The sequence below is a fragment of the Lissotriton vulgaris genome, chromosome 5 (assembly GCF_964263255.1).
Source record: "Lissotriton vulgaris chromosome 5, aLisVul1.2, whole genome shotgun sequence".
NCBI lineage: Eukaryota > Metazoa > Chordata > Amphibia > Caudata > Salamandridae > Lissotriton > Lissotriton vulgaris.
In genome coordinates, this window is record NC_141693.1 from 1,991,299,232 (window position 1) to 1,991,322,911 (window position 23,680).

Genomic DNA, 23,680 nt, shown 5'->3' on the forward strand with positions numbered 1-23,680 from the left:
CCTGGCCTGGCAGTTCGGGCTGGACTGTTCCCATTGGGCGCAGGGTCAAGACTGGGTCCAAACTGTAATGGCATGGTGAGCAAAAAAACGATGGATTTAGGCCCAGATCTCCATACAGGGGTGAATGTATGACATTGTTCAGCATTCTGTCCATCAATTGTTGTTTTTGCATTGGGTACAGTGCAGCCTTTCCTCCTTTGCCACGACACAGGGACATTTGGGATATGATTCTGATTTCAGCCTTGATCCTGTATCTTGGTGAGAGCAGCTCTGAAGCTTCTTGGACTTTTCGGGCTAGATGTACGACAAGCAAAATTGTGCTTTGCACATTGTGACTCATTTGCGAGTCTTAATTTGCGAGGTGCAATTTGCCATGTACAACAGTTTATTTAACACTGTTTGCGATTCCCAATGGGTCGCAAACAACGAGGCTCATTAATATTAATGAGCCTCTCTCAATTTGCGACCCAATTGGGAATGACAGGCCCTCCCAGGTAAGGTGGCCTGATGGGCTCAGCAAGACCACCATGTCTGGGACTGCTTTTAAATAAAGCAGTTCGTAAAAAAAAATGCAGCCTGTTTTCCTTATAGGAAAATAAAATGCATTAAAAAAAATCGAAATGAAAGGTTTTCGTTTCATTTTTTAAGGGCAGGTAGTGGTCCCTGGGACCACTGCCTGCCCTTAAAAAATATTTTTAGAGATAGTCACAATGTGGAAGGGTCCCGTGGGTACCCCTTTCAAATTGCGACTGCATTACTACCCTCTTGAAGAGGATGGTAATTTGCGAGTGTTTTGCAATCGCAATTGCGGTCACATTCATACATTGATTTGCAGACGCAATTAGTAAGGGAACGCCCCTTCCTAATTGCGATTCACAGTTCCTAAATAGCGAGTCGCAAATAAATTGCTACTCACTATTTATGAATTGTACATGGCCCTGGGCCATTTTGCATGTGCAAACGGGTCGCAAACCCGGGTCACATATCTGGCCCTTCATCTCCTGCTTCCTCCTGCTCAACCAGTCCAGTTATCTCATACGGGCTCTGAAATGGAATATAAAGTTCCAGTAGGCTTTATGAAAACCTGTCCGTTACCGTTCAGATTTCGGAGGAGACTGGGCATGTTCTGCATTTATGGCAGATTGATCCCAAATGGATCAGCAGCAGAACCCTATCCCTTCCCCACCCAGAGTTAATGGTGGCGACAGGTGTTTCTCTGCTGTGTAGGGGAAGTTATCTGGAGGAGGCAGAGATCAGAGGACTCTGGTTTACTGCAGAAACCTTGCTCCATATCAATATTTGGAGTTACAGGCTATTCGTCTTGTATTTAAGGCCTCCTGCTATGTAAGGAAGAATGGTGCAGGTTCTCATGGACAACTCCACCACCATTTGGTACTGGAAGAAGCAGGGCATAGTGAGGTCCTGTGCCAAGGGACTCTCCGCCTCTATAGTTGGCTGGAGCATCAAGGCATATCCCTGGTCGTGAACCACCTGGCAGGCAGACAAGCTTAGCCATAAGCAGTTGGGAAATCATGAATGGTGTCTGCATCCCAAGGTGGCGCAGGGCATCTTCCAGCAGTGGAGAGAACCCTGATTAGATTTTTTACCCTCTATTAAGAAAGGTACTTTAATGGTTTAGTACATAACAGTTCCACAAGTAGACTCACTAGGAGGCCCATTCATCTGGAGTGGAACACAGGACTCCTGTATACGTTTCTGCTCCTTCGTCTCCTGCCCAAGTTCTAAAAAATATCAAGAACTACCAGGCACAAGTTAACCTTAGTGCCTCTGGTTCAGGAAAGTGAGGACAGTCAGCTTTATGTGGGGTTCTCTGTGGGAGAGGAAAGGCTGTGCAGAAGAGGACTTTGTCAAGGTGGATAGTGATCTGCATTATGATCTGCTATGCCCTGACCAAAAGGTAGTCCCTGGGAGTATTGAGACCCCATTCCACCAAGGTTAAGGCTGCTACTACCATCACAAAGTGCCTGTTCTTGACATCTGCCAGGCCATGATGCGGGTGTTGGGGCACATGTTCCTGAAACACTACTTCCTTGACAACCAGGTATTATGGGAAGGACATTTAGCCTACTCAGTCCTGCAAGACTTTCTGGTCTGAGTCCACTCCACATACCCTCCACCTTTGGGAGGTACTGCGTTGGTATCTATTATAAAAGTGAGGAATCTTCAGTTAAAATTATCCTTTGGAAGTTTCCTTCTGAAATGCTCTACTCTTACTACAAATTCCTTGCTGATGTCCCACCTCTACATTCTGTGGAATCCCCTCTTTTTACCATCTAAAAAGGTCCCACGTTATAGATACGCACACTAGTATCAACAAGTGTTCTTTAATCTCTGTAGTTTCATGTTGTATTTATGGGTATGTAGGGTAGTGAGGGGGGCAGTGTTATTTAAAGCCCAGTGCTTGACAGTTCTTATGGATGAGAATGATATTTCTGTTGCCTAGGATGCCACTCCAGTTTCGACCGAGCCTCCGCTACAAGGCCCGATTGCAGCCACCGTTCGTCAGGACAGCAAGGTGACCTTTGCCGGCACGGACATTGTGTTGCAGCCATGTAAGCTGGGCCGGCCTATCTACGATGATGCAGCAGTGAGTCTGATCAAGAACCTTACACAGTGAGTGCTTGTGATTGCCGCAGATCCACTTGTTGATCAGTGAAGGTCTTAGCTCACAGGGACCTGTCTGGGTGGATCCTACAATGCAACAGAACCTGCTTCTTAAAGTATTATTCTGTTTGTCACTCTCCTGCCAGGGGAGACTTTCATAGATCAGTTCCATTCCATTTCTGGGCAGAGCCTTCTGCATGAAAGATGTCCGCTAGCCCGTTCTGAACAATGATCCTGCAAATAATAGAAGGCCAAAGGTTCTGTCTCTATGGTCAGGAGGATCCACTGGGTATCACTCATCAGGCTACCATACAAAGATGTCAGCCCATAGTTCGGCTCTATATGTTCTCACTTCTGCTGTCCTCTTCTGTGTTCGTCCTGGTGTTCTACTGCTTCTTTCCATGTCCCTTTAAGATTAATCTGTTCCACCTTCTACCTTTTACCATCTCAGCTTTATCCCTACTGCCCTCTCTGGCTACCTTGCACTATCTGACTTTTCTGAATCCCCTTCTCTGCACCTTACATTACTCTACTCTGCAGGCTAATGTATTATTGTCCTTCACAATCATTCCTCAATCTACACTGTTCACAGCAGTGTAAGCTATGCCTGTCCTCTGTCAGCTCTGCCACTTCCACTCTGTCACCTGCTTTAACTTTGCCCAATGATACCCACTTCCTACCAGTTTACTGTACTTGGACTCCTTAAACACTCACATCTGATGCCCCCTTTTTCCCCATCCCTACCTGATGGTTGCAAACTTTGAGGATTTTATGTCTGCTTTGTACAGCCTATCTTAACTATTGTCTCCTGCATTCACTGGTCTTTTACAACCATAAGACATGGATAAGTTACACTTGTGAGTAAGTTTCCCACTTTACTATTTTGAGAAACTTTACTACGTTTGGTTATTCACCATTTCAGAGTGTAAAGTTACTCAGAAGTGTAAATGTACACATCCCCCACCCCCTGAAAAAGGTGGGGGGTGTAGCTGAATGTACAAGTGTAACTTACTACTGCTAAAAGAAAAACAGAGAAAGTCCAGCATGACAAATGGTCAACCCCTGATACTGGAGAACCCGCCTGTAGAAAATAAGGCAGGTATTTAAAGTAAAACCTCACGGGAAATTATTGTAAATTAAATTCTTTTATTTTGACTTTCTAACTATATATCTAAAATTAATTGAATGTCATTTAAAAAAAATAAAATAAAACATGAATATTATATTATGATAAAATATTTTCAGAACCTTTTAAAATTTACAATAAATGTAAGTACTTTTTCATAAACTAATATTTAATTATTTCAAACTAATGCTATCCATAACCTTTTGTACTTTTTAATATATAATAAATGAATATATTTAATTTTAGATGGAGTTTTAAAGTAAAACGGTAAAAAAAAATATTTGATATATTTAAATTAATTAAATATTTAAAAGTTAAATGATTAGTACTGTAGCTTTTTTTATTTTGTTCTACATCTACATTTAGAATAAATACATAAAATTAATTTACATTGATATTTGCCATACAAATATAGTTTAATAGTTTTTCCCAAGTTTAATAAACGTTTTTACTTTCCCTATACAATGTGGAGATCTTCACTCTAATGGTGGAAAATTCCTCATGGTAAGGTGTAGGGAAAATGTTAAGAATGTATTAAGCTTAGAAAACTCATTAAAAATATTTTATGTTAAACATCAATATAAATTAATTTTATGTATTAATTTTAAATGTAATAAAGTTTCACCATGCAACAAAGCACGTGTGCACTCCTACCAATAAAGAAACCAATTTGGGGATTTCTCAAATGCATTTATTTAAAGTGCATTAAGCCAAGAAAGCACACCCCACGCATTTCGGCGGGAACCGCCTTGCTCACGGGTAACTTGGTGTAAAACAAATCGACATATAAACAAATATTCAGAGTTACGTGCAACGTGAAGTACAGTGACATAGAAAGTGGACAAATGCCCCAAAGAACTGTCGGCCATCTTGTAATGGTTTAGAGAAGTCAATATGTACAATCAAAATAACATTCATAGTTTACATCTTAAACCAAAAACATATAAATTATTGCTGCATTGCTTGCCACATTTAACAAATGGAATATCTCTAATAACAAATTCATTTATCGTTTATTGCGTACAAACTATTCTATGAGTAGCATCTTTCTCCTCCTATCGCCTGTCACAGTGACATAACCAGCAATGCACTAAACAATATCTGATTCATTTTGTATCCCCTAAAAAACCATAATTAGGTGGTTAGCCAAAGTCAATATACACAGATCTGACATTTAAGATCATTGAATGCACACACAATCCGTCTGTGTATAGCCGGGCTTTCACTATCATAAAATTCAAATTACAGAAACATAATTAATTCCAAGCCCCCAAAAATGGGTCTATATCATACCCAATTAGTCAGGTAGACTCTGCGATATTTGGATGAATCATACATTGAAATCGCCTCTTAGGGTAGAGAGACCACTACCATTCTCAAAAATAAATCTTAAACTGTCATCCTCGACATGTGACATACTTATGTGCTCGAAATTCAAATTTCCCAAGTGGGTTAATATACATGTCAAAGTCACAATTTATACCTACACAGACTTCACAAAGTGAAAGACAAAGTTCATACTGTGCCCAAGTGGCCATAAATTCACTTTTCTCTATTCCCAAATTATTTTAAATAATTTTAGTTGCTAAACTTAAAGAGAGACATAATTCATACTCCACCCCAGTGGGCATAGATTCATTCTTCTTTTATTCAGATTGTTAGGTGCTATACATGACAGTTGTTTTGAAAATGTCACCTCCTGATTGTAACACCACCTAAACAAAAAAGGAGAAAGAAAATATAAACAACATTCAGGGCCCAACCAGTATCTTAAAACAAGTGACTAACATGTGTACGTGAATTAAAAACGTTAAAATAAGCACAGAAGTATCATATAGGAGACTATTCAAGAGCACATTTCTCATCTTGTAAATTCATAATATTCTACTATATACATTACGTGAAGAAAAGCAAAGTTCAAGAAAGCAGAAGCTTTGGGGTGGTCTATTCTCCTAAATGCCAAGACAATTCTTCCTCAGAATTCAAGCCTCCAGGGATCTTAGTATCAAGTTCCAGAATATACCTGGATTCTAATTGAAATAGCCTTCGAATCCTGTCACCACCTCTGTTTGATGGGGCGACTCTGTCAATTACAAAAAATCGCAGCAGAGCGCGATTACTTTTATGAAGTTCCTCAAAGTGTCTTGCCACAGGGGATAGCTTGTCTTTGTTCTGGATGGCTCTCATGTGTTCCAAGATGCGCGTTTCTGCCGCAAACATGGTACTGCCCACATATTTTTTGGCACATGGGCAAACCAGAACATAAAAACAGTAATCCGAGAGGCATGTAAGATGTTTCTCTATGGTCCTCTCTGTATCAGCGACTGGATAGTAAAGAATTTTGACATTGGAGCTATATTTACACTCTTTACACGACATGCAAGTAAAAAAACCTTGAATGCCTGTGTTGGAACTCTTAGTTAGCGACACCTCATTGCTGCATAATCTGTCCTTCAAAGAGTCTGTCTTTCTGTAGGTGATATTAGGGGAATTATCCACTACCTCTTCTAGGGTAGATTCTGTTTTTAAGACTTTCCAATGTTTGTTAAGACATTTCCGTACCTCCCAGGAGCTGGAGTTATAAGTAGTAATGAATCTGATGACATTGTCACCTTCCTCCACTATCTTCTCTTTGGCTGCTTTCAAATATGCTTCTTTGATCACATTAGGGTTATACCCTCTCTCCAAAAATCTTTCAGTCATACAGTCACATTGTAAGTTAAAATCCGATTCTGTGCTACAGTTTCTCCGCACCCGGAGAAATTCCCCTTAAGGTATACTGCGGATCAACCTTTTGGGATGGCCCTTTCTGCATGTAGCAGAGTGTTCCCCGCAGTTGTCTTGCGGAAAAGTTTAGAAGCTAGTTTGTTATTCACAACTTCTATATGTAAGTCTAGGAATTCAATCCTCTGATCACTTATTTTACCCTCAAATTTCAAATTGTTCTCATTTTCATTCAGAGTGGAAATGAAGTAATTGGCCTGTTCATGAGACCCATCCCAGATGAAAAGTAGGTCATCTATATACCACAGCCATAGTTTATCATGGCTGCGGTATTGGTCTTGCACCCTGGACACCTGCTGCTCCAAATACCCCATAAAGAGGTTGGCATAATTGGGAGCAAAACAGGTTCCCATAGCTGTACCCTGCTTCTGTCTGTATAAAACTTCATTGAAAATGAAAAAATTATTCCCTAGACAGAACTTGATCGTCTGTAAAACCATTTTGTTGTGCTTTAAAAAGGAAATGGAACAAGATCTAAGGTAATGTCTGCAAGCCTGAATCCCATCAGCATGTTTAATTGATGTGTATAGGCTGCAGACTTCTAAAGTGATCAATAAAAAACCTTCCTGCCAATCAAAATCTTTGATTTTATTCAAAAAGTCCTTAGTGTCCTTTAAATATGATGGTAGAGTCTCCACATAGGGTCGCAAAAAATAATCAATATATTTGGATGTTTTCTCCAGTAGAAAACCCATTGATGAAACAATGGGTCTACCGGGTGGTGTAACAGAATATTTATGCAATTTGGGTAATAGATAAAGAATTGCAACCTTAGGATTACGGGTTCAGAAGAAAAAAGTACTCGCCCAATTCCAAAATGCCTTGTGAATGCCAATCTTTCAGCATGCTGTAGTAAATAGCATTAGACTCATCAACAACAGCTTTAGTTACTTGCTCATAGCAGTCCTGGCATTCTAGTTGACGGAATCCCTCCTGTATGTAATCATCCACATTAAGTATGACAACATTTCCCCCTTTGTCAGACTGGGGGATAACAATGCTGCGATCTGATTGCAGAGATTTAACCGCCAGTCGTTGTTGTTTGGATAAGTTGTTGTGACAGATTTTTTAGGTCACTAATTACTAATGTTTCCAAGGTGTCTATGCCACACGAAGGTAGGGTGGGATTAAAAACAGACTTAGGTTGAAATGTATTAGGACAACTTAGATCAACCTTGTAACCAAATGTTTGTGCATTGATCGATACTGAGTCCACATTATCCCATTCTAGTTCTTTAAGAGCAATCAAGGTATCCACTTCATTGATTTTTTCAGCTGCAGGGATGGCGGTTGTTACTGCCCTAGACTGTGGGGTACTCTTAACCTTCAAATTTGTGCCATTTGTGCAACCGTAATTTCTGTGTAAAGTAAAATAAGTAAATTCTTTCCTGGGGGTAAGAAAATGTAGTGGAAGGGCAGAATCAAAGACCAAATTCTAAAACATCATGTTCAACACTGCTAAGAGAATGAAAAGAAAGATTTACCACATTTCAGCAGTCCTTCATTTTCCTTGCCTCTTTTGTCCCCTTGTTTCTACTCCCACTGGGGTTGTTGTTGCTCTTCCACCATCCGCCCCTCCTGATTTGTTTGCGGATGGCATTGCTTCGCCTATGGCCTTTCCTCTTCCTCTGCCGCGTCCTGTGTAGCCCCTTCCTCTTCCTCGACCCTTGTCTATTTGCCATTTCTGTTGATTTGATGTCAAATTCATCAGTCGGAATTCCTCCCAAAAATGTATCGGCTTGGTTGAAGTTTTCACCATTTGTGGGGTCCCATCTTTCAGAGACATCACTCTCACTTACATCACTTTCAGCCCCACCAATGGCTTGCGTTGTATCTAGATTTCCTTGGACTCCTTTACGGCTCACGTTGTCATATTTGCGGCTGAAGGTAAACACTCTACCGGATAGGTAGTCAATTTTGTCCCGCAAAAATGTCCTTTCCTTCTTGGCAATGATCTCTTCCTCATGTTTGTCTATCTTCTTCCGAATAGCGTCCATCTTGCTTGTGAATGCCTCTGTAGTTTCTTTTTTTTGAACAACATTTAAAACATGACTACACTATTAACTTCATATTGAATTAAATATTTGGGGCCATATGTATCAAGCAAAATTGCGATCGCAAACGGCGAAATTTGCAATTTTGGTTAGTGGTATGTATGAAGGCAAATCTGCGTGCAAAATTAGGAATCATAAAATTTGCGATTTCTTATTTTGCGATTACATTTAAGGAATCGCAAATTTTGCGATTCCTTAAATCCAATGTAAGAAGCACCAAAAAAGTGCAATTTGGCCTCAAGGAATTGCAAATTACCACCAACTTGGTGGTAATTTGCGATTTCTTTTAAAAAATGCACTTTTTTGCATTTTTCAAAGTGTAATGTGAAGCACATTCATGCCCTTAGGGCATGTATGTGCGTCACATGTGTACACATGCTTATTTCAGGGGTGCAACAGGGTGTCTTTTTAGCACCCTTGAAATTGCATTCTCAATTTGCGATTCTCTAATTGCTAATTGCAAATTGAGAATATCTTCCTTCCCGTTCATTCCTATGGGCCTCTACGCCCATAGGAATGAATGGGGAGGTATTCCTTAATTGCGAATCGCAATTTGAGATTCGCAATTAAGGAATATGAGAGATTCGCAAAATTTATTGCAAATCCTACATACATAGCATTTTGTGATTCTCAAATTGCGATTCGCAAAAAATCGCTATTTGAGAATCGCAAAAGAGGATTTTGATACATATGGCCCTTGATTACTTTAAATATATTAAATGTAATAAAAATATTTTTCTGAAGTTAAAATGAAAAAAATCGCATCTAAAGTAAAAAAATATTTATTATAGAATACATTTTTACTATTGTATTTAAAATCATTGTTCTATTACTTTCTAACTCAATCTCCATAGACATTAATAAGAAACAAATTACTATTTTTCTTTCTAGAGGGGGTTATTTCTACTTTAATTTGGGGCACTTTAAGGTTTTTCTTTTGTTTTTCCAGCAAAAAACATTCAACGAAACAGGCTCCTCGTCATAGTGAACATCAGACTCCAGGCCAAGGTAAGATGATGGACTCAAAAAACAGAAAACCTTTACTGAGTGATGAAGGCTGAGTAACGCTTATTCTGTGAGAAACTATCTTCACACTCATGTGTTGCACATATTGGTACTCGTACCCCACATGCATAAACACTTGTACATGTCCTGTCACAACATACGTGCAGGCCATTTCATGTCCCTACAGTTTTGTGCGTGTCATGTTTTGACACTTGTGCACCTTGAGCCTGTTCACAAAGTGCATTTTGTGCTCCGCCTCTCCTATCTTTTATGTGTACAGATCTCTACCATGTGTGCACAAATCTCTGCAGAGGTAGGTATGAATTTTAGTTGTAAATGTGGGACAAACGATTTGGCTGGTCAGAAAATTGGGGATACTTTCATCTAAAAGTAAGGAAGGGTAAGCGGTAAGGAGGAGTTTAGGAAGGAACAAGTAAATACAAAAACGCACCCACAAAAGAGTAAGCCTATAGCTATTCACAGTCCACACTTCTAAAGTTCCTGCTGCTATAAAAGTCCCAAAACCGTAGTAAAGGTAAATGTGCCCCAGCCCAATCTTTAAGTAAGTGCAGCTTACTCCTATTGGTTCTGCAACAAACTCACATAGAAAAAAACAGGGATTTAACATAACACATTATAGGAAATAATGTTAAATAAATAACATTATTTCAAATTGATTTATATATATGTATACACATCTATACTTATATAATAAAGAGAGAGCCCAAACCTTTGAGGCGTGTAATCTCAGGAACCACAGCACCAATCACAACACCCAATACAGCGTTGGAAAGGGCAGTTGCAGCAGAAGGACATGGGCTATGCAGACGCCCACCATATACATTTAAAAGGTAAAAGAACCGTGCCAGCAAAGTAGTCCCTTTTGGGCGTGTCTGCATTGTGCTGTGGGCGTGTGCTGGGGAGGTGACAAACGCTAGGGGCGTGTGGTAAATTCCGACCTTCATGCCATGTCTCATATCGTGTGCTGGGGGCGTGTGCGGGGTGCGGGATTATGGAAAAAAAAGGGAGCATTGTGCCCAATATTTCATTGTTTTTTCTTCCCAGGTTCTGTACATTCCAGCTCCGGGTGTGCTTGCCCCGCGCTCCCCTTTACACCCTAAAAACTAATACATCCCAGCTCCCTTTAAATACTCCTGCACCCCATAATCATAACCCACCCTTTCTCCTTAAAATACCCCAACACCCTTAAACACTGACCCATCTTAACCCTATAAATATACCCTGTACCCCAAAACCCAAACCTATCCCTAAACCCTAAAAATACCCCTGTACCCCAAACCTAGCCCTGAACCCTATAAATACCCCTGTACCTCAAACCCCAAACCTACCCCTGAACTCTAAAAATACCCCTGTACCCCAAAACCCAAACCTAGCCCTGAACCCTAAAAGTACCCCTGTACCCCAAAACCCAAACCTACCCCATAACCCTTAAAATACCCCTGTACCCCAACACCAAACCTACCAGTGAACCCTAAAAATACCCCTGTACCCCAAAACCCAAACCTAGCCCTGAACCCTTAAAAAAACCCTGTACCCCAAACCTAGCCCTGAACCCTTAAAATATCCCTGTACCCCAAACCCCAAACCTACCCCTGAACCCTAAAAATACCCCTATACCTCAAAACCCAAACCTAGCCCTGAACCCTAAAAATACCCCTGTACCCCAAAACCCATACCTATCCCTAAACCCTAAAACTACCCCTGTACCCCATAACCCAAAACTATATTTGAACCCTTAAAATACCCAAACTCCCCAAAACATATACCGCAGTTCCCAGAAACATATACCCCTATACCCATACTTACCTTATCCGAACATTAAAAAAAACATGCGTTTACCATTCATTTTAAAGCATGTTGGTTTGGGGTACAGGGGTATTTTTAGGGTTCAGGGCTAGGTTTGCGTTTTGGGGTACAGGGGTATTTTATGGTTCAGGGGTAGGTTTGTTAGAGATGAGGAGTATTTCAGTTTTGTCCTGATTGAGTTTTAGGTGGTTACTTGAAAGTCAGTGTTGGACTTCTCGGAGTGTGTCATTGAGTCTCTGAATGTCCTCAAAGGAGGTGGTTTCGAGATAGATCTTTGTGTCGTCTGCATATAGATGGAAGTGGATGTTGGCTTTTTTGAGAAGGGTTGTGAGGGGTTCCATGTAAATGTTGAAAAGTTGCTGGGAGAGCACAGACTCCCCTGCTGACAGGGTGTAGGTCGGACCCAAAGTTTTTGATTTTTATTCTTTGGTTGTGGTTATGGAGGAAGGTGGAGAACCAGTGTAGGATCACCTCTTCAAGACCTTCCCTTTCTTGAAGCACCTTAATGAGCAGTTTGTGGTTGACTGTGTCAAAAGCTGCCGATAATTCTAGGAGAATGAGAAGGAAGCATTTGTCTGCATCAAGTGATTTGTGGATATCATCAATGACGTTGACGATGGTGGTTTCAGTGCTGCAGCCTTTTCTGAAACCCGATTGGTGGGCATCGAGGAAGTTGATGCTATCCAAGTGCTGAGTTAGTTGAAGGAGCACGCATTTTTCCAGGGTATTGGATAGGAGAGGTAAGTTCGAAACTGGTCTGAAATTATTTATCTTTTGTGTCTAGGCCAGGTTTTTTTAGCAGTGGCGTGACTTGACCGACTTTGAGGCAGTCAGGAACGACTCCGGTTCTCAGGGAGCTGTTTATGATCCTGCACCAGTGCGGAGCGAGGGAGAATTTCAGTTTTTGGGTCAGTTGTGAGGGTAGAGGATCTAGATCGTGGGATGAGGGATTAAATGTGGCAATTAGTTTGACTATCTCTGCTTCATGTATCAGGGTGAAAGATTTCCAGGGTTTTGTAGGGGGCTTGGATGTGTTGTCGATTGTCCCAGGTGAGATGCTCTTGTGGGAGGGGGTGATGTTGAAGTCCATTGAGAGCTCAATCTTGTTGATCTTGTCCTCAAAGAAGTTAGTGAAGTTGTCGCAGAGCTCTTTGGAAGCCTGCATTGAGGAGGTATTGGGTTTGTAGGTTTGCTGTCTGATGATGTTAAAGAGCTCCCTTGGCCTGTTTTTTGTGTTGTCTAGCGCTGTGCAGAAAAACAAGGTTTTTTCGTTCTGGATGTGGTTGTTATACTTCCTGCAGGCTGCTTTGAGTTGCTCCTGGAGGAAATGGGAAGGGTTGTTTCTCCAGAGTCTCTCTGTGGCTCTTAGTCGTCTCCTTTCTGAGTTGATGTCAGTGTTAAACCATGATCTTGATGGAATATTCCTGTTTTTTTTTATTTCCGGGGTCATATTCGAGTTGTAGTGCGAGGTAAGTTCAGGTGTGGTGAGGAGATCAGAGGCGATGGGGAGAATCGAGCATATCCTTTCCTCTAGGTCAGCTAGGAGCATCTGGGTTAGATTTCTCGACCATTTGGGGGGTATTGCGAGGGGGGCTGGAAAAGAACCTTTTGGTTGATGTGGAATAGGATGTTGTGGGGATCGGACCAGTCCACGGGGAGGATGTGGTCGATCGTAACTGCGTCACGATGAGCGATAATGGCATCTAAGGTTGCTCCTTTATTGTGCGTTTCTACTGAACAGAGATGGGAAAGATTATTGTCCGGGAGGAGATTGTTTAGGGTTTGGATTAGCGGGTTGTTAACATCATTCCACCATAGGTTGAGCTCTCCAAGAATTAGGTTGTTTGAGTTACCGAGTGAGCAGTGAGAAATCAGGTGGGAGAGGTGCTCCCCAAATGCGGAGGTGTTGCCTGGGGGATGGTATAGAAGATGGCAGAGTATTGCTCTATTGTCATTTGTCTTGATGTTGGCGGTAAGACATTCAATTGAGCTGTAATTGAAGGTGTTCATTTCCATAATGGCAATGTTGTTCTTATGAATGATTGCTATACCTCCACCCATTTGATCTTTTCTGTCCTTGTTGATAATGTAGCCTTGGGGCACCAACATATCAGTTGCACAGGCACGCTGGTCCAAATTCTAAATGTGTTTACTTCTAATATTCAGGGATAGTGATGTGTGTTTTCAATATTGTAATACTGCAAATAATCTCTGTGACACCCTCCCATTTCTCATATGTGAGGTCCTGTTTTGAAATAAAACAAACTTTTTTATGGAGGTTGCAGGAAACCTAAACACACTTTCTCTACAAAATGTAATAAACTCATGCTCAACCACATTAAAAAATAAATCAAAGAAAAACTGTATTTAAAACAATCTTTTTAAGAATTATGAAAGGTCATCAGGACAAGACTCTCCGCAGAACATATCTGGCTCTATTAGGGGGCCCTGAGCCAAAGGCCACTTTGCCCATTTCAGATGTGTTTTTTCAGTGGTTTATAAACCTTTTGAAATCAGTACTTAGCAGTATTTCTTTAGCTACCTGAAACCCAAGATAGACAAATATAGGGTTTTTTTCCAGTATTTACTGAACTTGTTGTTTCTTGTAGTGAGTGTTATAACTCATGTATTTAATTTAAAAGAGAAGTAATGCAGGGTATGTAGTGTCTTCCCATTGGCAGTGTGTCCAGTGGACAAAAGTTGGACTGTTTTAAGCATAGAAAGTCTCTCTTTTGCACTCTCTGGCACACTCACATTATTACATTCTCTCACATCTCATTACTTCTCACACTCTGTTAGGACTCTTCTAGATTACAGCACTATTAATGGATATAAATCTTAGGGCCCGATGTAGGTAGCCAAATACCGGTCGGTAACGGACGAAATTACCGAATATCAGCCGTTACCGACCGGTATTGGGCTTTCCAGATGTAGGTGGCATTTTTTAAGGATTCGGTATTTTACCGAATCGGTAATTTACGGATTCGGTAAAATACCGAATTCTTAACATACCGATTTGGTAAACTACCGATTCCAGGCTGTAGGAAGCACTCAAGTTAGTGCATTCCTCAGTTAAGGATTCGTTATTTACCACCAACTAGAAGTTGGTGGCAAATAATGAAAACCCTTGAAAAAGCTTTTTTTTTTGCTTTTCCAACAGTGCCATGTTGCAGACATACATGCCCTTAGGGCATGTATGTCTGCAACATGTGCTCCCATACACAATTGAGGGGTGCAACAGGGTGTCAAAGTGACACCCTGCCACCCTTCAATGTTTCCCCCAATTACCGAATCAGTATTTACCGATTCAGTAATTGCCATTCATTCCTATGGGCCTCCAGGCCCATAGGAATGAATGGCAATTACCGAATCGGTAAATACCGATTCGGTAATTACCGAAACTTACCGATTCAGTAATTTTTTCAGTAAAATTACCTACATCCCATTTGCCTGTTCTTAAATACTGAATCGGTATGATTCGGTATTTAAGAATCGGTAACCTGGGATTACCTACATCGGGCCCATTGTGTGCTATATTCAAATGTTTTAATAAACACATACCTGAACGTCGATTTGGGTCACTCACCTACTCCTTATTGGATATTATGACATTGTAGGGGTGGTCAACTCTGCCAACAGCATAGTACCCTGTGAAACCTTTAAAAACTATAATTGAACCAGATTAATTTGTAGTCCTTCATTCAAGGCCACCAGAAATTGGATGCTTTAAGCATGCTCACCACTGTTTTTCTGTACTCTTTGCCTGACTACATTAATAAGGCGGGCTGTTTTAGTGTGTGTACATTCATAGCTGCCAAGTGATCCCATGACAAATGTTTCACTTTAAGAATGTCCTGACCTTTTAACAGATATGACAGTGTATTCTAGGACCAAAACTTTGCTGTCAACATTGGCTCAACCCTCCCCCCCCTCCAGAAAAGTGCAGTCTGATTTAAAAAACAGGATTTGCTGAAGCATTCACTTACAACAATGGGACACCTTGTAGATATAAATATTGACTGTGTGTTGAAACTCTTGAGTCATGCTTTCCCCACTATCCCATGTGCATGGTGACAACACTCTTCTCTTAGGTACCTATCACTACACATTTTTGAATTATTAAAACCTGGTGCCCATGCCAGGCAACCTGCTTCCAATACTGACTTGTTGGAAAAAGGGGCTGACATAGCAAGTGGTTTTATCCATTCTGTGTGTTTGTGTAAATGTGATAGTACATATAGGCCAAGATTCTTTTGAACCAGCTATTTCACTAATCAGTGAAAGATTAGGCACTGTTTCTGGATTTAATTTGATTTTACTATTCACAAATTCTCCTCAATTTTATAAAATAAGTAGATTAGACCTAAAACATGCTTCTAGACCCTGCACATTTATTCAAAGCACACCAAACTGCTGGAAGCAAAAAGTATAAGAAAGAATAAACAACTCACCTCAAGCAGAATAATCTTTGTTGCAGCTACCTTGTACAACAAATTCTGATATAGACGACTAGCTGCATATTCCCTACGATAGAATATTCTCCAAGCCCCAGGCATCAGACTTGATCTGAAAAATCTTGAACAGCACCCCTACACGCCATTAGGTGGCATGAAATGGCTCCACCTTCGTGTTGTAGGCGGTATCCTTGCCGGATGTGACGTTTGTGGGCCAATATAGTGCTCTGACATAAGGGCCCATATAAGTGCTCTGACAATAACCCTCCCCGCTCATTAGAGTCACCTGAAAAGGATTACAAACTTAAAAACAAGAGCCCGTGAAAATACCTCAATGAGAGCAACAAACATTTTCAGCAAAATTGATTTCTCTTTGCATTTGGGGAAAAACACTAAAAAAAAAATAGAATATACAGTGTCCACTTTATAAATAGCTGACTTCAGTTCCTTTCTTTCCGTGGTTTAGACCACCCTTGAAACATTTTTGTCACATTCTTTTAGCATTTCTGTTACCAGTGTGCTAGGGATGTCTCCTAGAATGCTAGTGGTTTTTAAACTCTGCGGAACCTGTCATATGCGAATGTCTGTGACAGACCCCCACCTGGTCTACTTGTGGTACCTGGAGTCGGACCACAACTCCAGGAACTGTCCGGACTGCCGCACCATGAATGTTGGGGCCATATGCACTAACATTAGGAATACTGATGTCCTAATTTTGATTCTCCCTAAATCGCAATTAGGAAATCAGTATTCCTAATGTATGAAACTCATTGAGTTTCATTTAGGGATCCCATTGGGTCACAATTTGACCTACCTCATGAATAATAATGAGGCCGATTGCAGTTTACGACCCAGTAGGAATCACAGCCATCACAGGGATGGCGGCCTGCTAAGGTTAGCGGACCACCATGTCTGTGATTGCTTTTTAATAAAGCAATCTTTTTTTTTTTTTTAAAAGCCTGTTCTCCTTAAAGGAAAACAGGGTATGTTTAAGAAGAAAAAAATGAAACCTTGAAGTTTCATTTTTTAAGAGTAGTCAGTGTCCCTGGGACCACTGCCTGCTCTTGAAAGCTATTTTTATTTATATTTACTTATATTTATATTTACATTTTTATTTACATTCTCAAAGGGGAAGGGATCCGTTTGGGTCCACTTCTACCTTTGTGAATGGTTTACCACCAGTTTTAGACTGGTGGTAAAGTATTAATGTTTTGCAACCAGGATTCATCCGTAAAACATACTGTTGCGTCGATTCTGCTCATGCACAGAACTATGCACAGGAAACCAGGACCTCAGTGAATTGCGGTCTACCAAAAAACTCCCCTCAGTACCCAGAACCCCTGACTAGCATCAGTGTCTCATTAACTCTCCGTCCTACAGCGAAGCTACCAATGATTAGACAACCCAGAACAATCGACGTAGGGTACTCTCAGGAATGGTGGGAATCAAGAACACTCTTTTGTTTATATTCTCATACCAGTCCGCAACGTGAGTAATCAGAGACACAGAAGAGTTTAAAGTGTTTATTTTTAATTATGTGCTCTAAGATGCAGTATTTTGGCTAAAATGAGCAGGAATTTGATTAGAAATAAAGCAATCGGCAATTCCATTAAATACAAAGGAAGAAATCATGTTACAATGATATTGGAAACAGGTCCTCTAGGGCCTTGTGAACCCCCCACCCCTTGCCAGTTACTAGGTTTTATAATAATAGAAGGTTTCTAGGTTTAAACGGGGAACCCCATACCTCCAAGATCAGAAGAGGTGAATGACATCTCAGGATCATCAAAGCTCTGTCATTGGAAAGGTTTTTTCTCCAAGTGCCCAAATCATGCTTGCAATGCAATATTGAAGGCACTAGGATTTCAGTTGGGTGCAGCTGTGTGCGTGTTGTGTCTAGAGCATGAGGCACAGGGTCAGACTGATTTGCATATGGCCTTGTCTGAACTGGGGTGGCGGAATGAGCTAAAGAATGATGATGGATTAAACCCAGATCAGTTGACTGGGGGTGAGTGCTTGCATTGTTCAACACTCCGTCCGTCATCCACTTTGGTTTTGCTTTATTCGTCCTAAGTTGGCAGGGCATGCCCAGACGTGGGCCCCTTGCTCACTTTGCCACTGGATTCAAGCTAGCCTGGCTGATGACGGCTGATTAGCCAGAAACCGGTCCCAGGATGCTTGTTTACGGTCCAGGGAAGACATGGCTTGGCAGTTCAGGCTGGACTGTTCCCATGAGGCACAGTGTCAGACTGATTTGCATATGGCCATGTCTGAACTGGGGTGGCGGAGTGAGCTAAAGAATTATGATGGATAAAACCCAGATCAGTTGACTGGGGGTGAGTGCTTGCATTGTTTAACACTCTGTCCATTATCTCCTTTGGTTTTGCTTTGTTCGCCCTAAGTTGGCATGGTATGCCCAGACATGGGTCCCTTCCTCACTTTGCCACTGGATTCAAGTTAGCCTGGCTGATGACGGCTGATTAGCCAGAAATCGGTCGCAGGATGCTTGTTTCCGGTCCAGGGAAGACATGACTTGGCAATCGGGCTGGACTGTTCCCATGAGGTACAGGGTCAGACTGATTTGCATATGGCCTTGTCTGAACTGGGCTGGCGGAGTGAGCTAAAGAATGATGATGGATGAAACCCAGATCAGTTGACTGGGGGTGAGTGCTTGCATTGTTCAACACACCGTCCATTATCCCCTTTGGTTTTGCTATGTGTCTAGAGCATGGGCCGATTAACCTGAATCACAGCATACATTGTTATTATGATCTTGAAGACTTCTGCACCCAGTGTACAGACTAAGGGCGCAGTGTAAGTCTAGGGATGTGAAAAACAGACCGTTCTCATGCGAAGAAAATCAAGCAGTTTAAATGACCAAACTAGTTACATGTAGTGTCGTGTGCAAAAGCGGCAAAGTGGCAAAATGGGGTTTAACTTCTAATACGCTCATGCTAACATAGTAATGTGTGCAAGCAGAGCCCTGCCCTCGCTACAATACCAATCTGGTATTTGGAAGGGTCGCCCTAAACACGCTTTTTCCAAATACCGCCTTTCGTTCAGATTTGCAAATCGGGCTGTTTGCTACCGGAAAAACGCTTTGTACATTTGGCCTTTTGAGTGATTTGTGAGTGGTAGACGAAGCTCTTGGCGTCCCGACATCGAAGAACTCTGTACAGCTCCAGGTCCTGGTCGCGTGGTAGGTCCGAGGCCCATTCTACTCGGCCTTCGCCGTGCTCGTAGTCATCGTACGATAAGTCCTGCAAGCATAAGAAATCAATGAAGTCAAAGCACTCTTCAAAATCATTGCACCTGTCCAAGTCATTGGACTGAGTGAAGAAACAAAGCCTCAAGTCTAAGCCCTGGTTCCACACTCCACTGGTGGAGCAGGTGCCTGGCTCCTCTTTGTGTCTCTCTAAGTTTCCTGGAGCTGGAGTAGGCTTCGCCAAACTCAAGGAATTTTATGAGGCTATGCATCTCATTTTTGGGTTTGCGGACACCTCTGTTATGTTATGTTAATATTTATTTCTTAAGCGCTCGTACGCCCGTGGGCTTCATGGCGCTATTGGAATGGAAAACACAACACAATGCTCTATAGGACACTCAACACACTACTCTATGGGTAAGCCTGTCTGAATAACCACGTCTTGAGAGAACATCTAAAAGTAAGAAGATCTTCACACTGTCTTAAAGGCAGTGGTAAAGAGTTCCAGAGGGTAGCAGCTAAAAAGTGGAAACAGCTCCCGCCCTGCCGTTTCTTCTCAAACCGAGGAACAACTAACAGGTCTTTGTGAGCGGAACGAAGGTTACGTGAAGGGGCATACTTGAGTACCATTTTCCTAATGAATTTGGGACCCCTACTCTGCAGAGCCTTAAAGATAATGCAACCTGCCTTAAACTCAACCCTTTGAGCCACAGGCAGCCAGTGTAGTTTTTGTAGGCCAGGTCTTATAGACTGCCATTTAGGTTGTTTAAAAATAAGTCTGGCCGCCTGGTTCTGAACAAGCTGCAATCTTTTAAGCTGACCCTCTGGGAGTCCCAAGTAAAGACTATTTGAGAAATCCAATCGGGACAGAACAAGGGCTATGATTACCTGGATAAGTGCGAAGTATGTCAATAGGTGAGCAATTTTTTTTATCTTTCTAAGTTGAAAGAAACTTGAGGATACCACCGCCCCTACCTGACCTTTGAGTGACCTATCTTCATTAAGTGTCACCCCTAGGCTCTTGACCGTGAGGGATTTGATGGGCAGAACCCCCATGTCAGGTGGCCAAATGTAGATGCCCCAGCTGAGTTCACTTTTCCCGGGCAAGATCAATTCTGTCTTGCCCGGGTTCAGTTTGGGGGGATTCAGGTTCATCCACCTCTGAATGTGAACCATGGTGTTCTGAAATTCAGTCACAGAGTCTGCGGAGTTTAGAGGGTAAACAAGTTGCAGATCGTCCGCATAATAAAAAATGGTAACTTTAAATTTTTTTAGAGAATATAATAATGGACGTAAATATAAGTTAAACAATAAAGGGGACAGAGAGGATCCTTGCGGGACCCCGCAAGTAAACGGAGTTCTGGGAGCCGTGAAGGTCCCCAGACTCACTGATTGCGTGCGCCCAGTAATAAAGGAAGTTAGCCAACTCAAAGCGGAACCTCTGAGGCCGGCCTGCTCGACACGGTTGACAAGAATGGAATAGTCAACCGTATCGAACGCGCCCGACAGGTCCAAGAGCACAAGGGCCTGATGGACATCCTTATCCGCATTAGATCTAAGAGTGTTTTGAACAACAAGAATCACAGTCTCTGTAGAGTGACTAGGACGGAAGCCTGCCTGGTTTGTCTCTAAATATGCCGAATTTTCGATGAAATTCGACAGGCAGCAAGAGACATGGGCTTCCAAGATTTTGGATAGATAGGCCTATAGTTAGTCAAATCATGTGGGTCAATACCGGGTTTCTTTAACAAGGAGATTAACAGTGCGTTCTTAAAACTGCTGGGTACCTTGCCCTGCAAAAGTGACTCATTTAGGAAAGAGAGGATGCCTTGTGGGATAGCTAAGCCTAACTCTCTAAAAATGTGAGGGCCTTTGGGCCCCACGTGTCCGATAGGCGCACAAACTGGATTGCCGCTGGCGGGTATACCATCGGATCAAAACTAAAAGGATCTGGCACTCTCATCAATTTGTGTATGAATACGTATGATTACTAAAGGGTGATATTTTTATCTTCTCCCAAGCTCAGTAGTTATTTTCATAAACTGTTACCTAATCCCCTGTGCCTACATACTTAACAGTTTAAACCTCCCAAAACAGGGAAAACCAGTCAACAATCAGATCACTCAACCAACACCACTCAACACTAGAGTGTGCGTATACCACAAAGAAGAATTGATTCAAAAAGTGTGGCGAAATGTGAAAGTATCCAAGTGGGCACCACCGGAGGAGCTACTGGCAAAAGAGAAAAATAAAAGACCCCAAGAGAAATGAGACACAAGAAGTCTCAATTAAAATTGAGCTCAACTCACATAGGAGTCGAGTCCCTGGTATGACAGCGCCTTACGTGCCTTGAAGGGAGCCTGTAGACGGGCGGAGAGAGCATTGCGGAAGACGTATGGGGCTGATTTCAAAGCTGCGTATGCTGCTTCCGTCAAGATCTATCATCGGGCTATTTGTCGAGCCCGAGCGGCATTTTATGCTGCAGAAATTCGTAACAGCTCAAATCCGTCGAAGACTATCTTCAAGGCCGTGAAAGATCTTGTGGCGAAGCGGACTTCCTCTGTGGTTGTGAGTTCCATTTCCCACTGTGAATCCCTTGCTTCTTACTTTCTGGTAAAAGTCCAAGCTATCTACCGGGCATTCCCCAGCACAGGGATTGACCTGGGAAGTTCTAATGGGACACTACATCATACTACCCAGCTCTCATTTCCCCCTCTTTCTCCGGAGGGGTTTGACAAACTTGCTTTGCAAGTTAAATCTGGTTCTCCATCGGATCCAGTAAGACCTGCTCTTTTTAGAGATCAGGCCTTTATGGGACGTTCTGTTGTATGTTCCCTAGTCAACCTCTCACTGGAGTCGGGTGTGGTTCCAACTAAGTGGAAGCAGGCGGCGGCAGGCGGTGGTGTCCCCAATTATCAAGAAGCCCTCCTTGGACCTGTCGAAGCCCGAAAGTTACCGTCCCATCTCACTGCTACCCTGACCGGCGAAGACAACAGAGGCTCATGTCAACTTGGCCCTGCCAGAACATCTTGCCCGGACCAATGCCCTTGATCCCACACAAAATGGCTTCCGTGCTGGGCACAGCACGGAGACCGCTCTCCTCGTGATGGTAGAACATTTACATGCGGTGTTGGATGCTGGTCAGACGGCGGCGCTGATATTGTTAGACCTCAGCGCCGCCTTTGACATGGTCTCTCACAGTATCCTTCTGCATCGGCTCGAGGAGATTGGTGTCGGGGGCCAGGCGCTGCAGTGGTTCCGCTCCTTCCTCGGCAACCGTTCCTTCTGTGTTGCCATCCCTCCTTCAAGTCCAATTTCCAGCCACTGGCCATGGGGGTTCCGCAGGGATCCTCGCTGAGTCCCACGTTGTTCAATCTGTACGTGAGACCGCTGGCTGAGGTCGCCAGGCAGTGGGGCCTAACTTTGGTCTCATATGCCGACGACACACAGCTGGTGGTTACTCTCAGCGGGGATGCGGAACAAGATGCCCCCAGGTTTCAGGATGGACTGAAGGCGGTGGCTAGCTGGTTGACGGGGAACTGTCTCCAGCTCAATGCCACTAAGACAGAGGTTATGATTGTCGGAAGGGGAGTGGAACTATGGGGTGACCAATGGTGGCCGCCAGAGTTGGGACCAACCCCGACTCCGGTGTCGGAGTTGAAAAATCTGGGAGTCTGGCTGGATGCTGGTCTTACCTTCGTAGGACACACCAAAAAAACAGCTGCCTGTTATTTTGGCCTGCTGAGAGGCTTAAGACCTGTCCTCAAATACTTTGACGCCCCAACCAGACAGCTGGTAATCCAGGCCACTGTCATCTCTCGCCTGGATTATGCTAGCTCTCTCCTGGTCGGGGCCAATCAGGCTGAGCTTACTCGCCTGCAACGGGTACAAAATGCTGCGGCCAGAGCGATTGTCGGCCTGCCCAGATTTTGCCCGGTGTCGAGTGTCCTTCGCTCCTTACACTGGCTTCCAGTGAGGAAGCGTATCCTCTTCAAGGTCCTCTGTCTGACCTTTAAGATTTTGAGAGGTATAGGCCCTGAAATCATGTCCAGCTTTCTTTCTTTCTATGTCCCTACACGCACCCTCCGTTCCCAAGGCCAGGCCTTTGCTGTAGTCCCTAGATACAGGCTCTGCCGTGTGAGGGGACGCTCCTCCAGCGTCAAAGCTGCATCAACTTGGAACTCTCTTCCGGTTGAAATTCGCCTGCTGGAGGATCTTATGGCTTTCCGGAAAGCCATAAAAACCTTTCTGTTTTAGTTGTCCCCTCTAGTTTTCTGTTAGTTCCTGTTGTGTTATGTTCCTCCTTGTCAATGCGCCAGGACGCTCCTTAGCTGGAGTAGCTGTGCACACAACAAATAACAATAACATAACATAACATAACATAACATACACACTCGTAACTTTTTAATCCAAAACGTGAGTTGACCCAATATTAAAAACACAGTATGTTGTTAACCACTTTAAGGATGGCCAACATGTTTCAATGCCTTTTCAACAGTAACAGCAAATTTGTCAGGGCAACCAAGGTCAGCGATCACCTCCCTAGACATCTAAACCTAAATCAAGAGTGACTGACAAACATACAAAAAGAGAAGAATAG

The 23,680-nt window shown here is 42.6% G+C and overlaps 1 protein-coding gene across 1 annotated transcript in view; it reads left to right on the forward strand.

Annotated features, from left to right (window-relative positions):
• The window catches only part of CCDC180 (coiled-coil domain containing 180), a 618,906-nt gene that overhangs the window by 325,367 nt on the left and 269,859 nt on the right, over window positions 1–23,680 (forward strand). Inside the window, exons 26-27 of the mRNA XM_086924739.1 lie at window positions 2,465–2,634; window positions 9,539–9,597. Of these exons, the coding sequence (XP_086780865.1) occupies window positions 2,465–2,634; window positions 9,539–9,597 (229 nt within the window). The remainder of the gene's footprint in view (window positions 1–2,464; window positions 2,635–9,538; window positions 9,598–23,680) is intronic.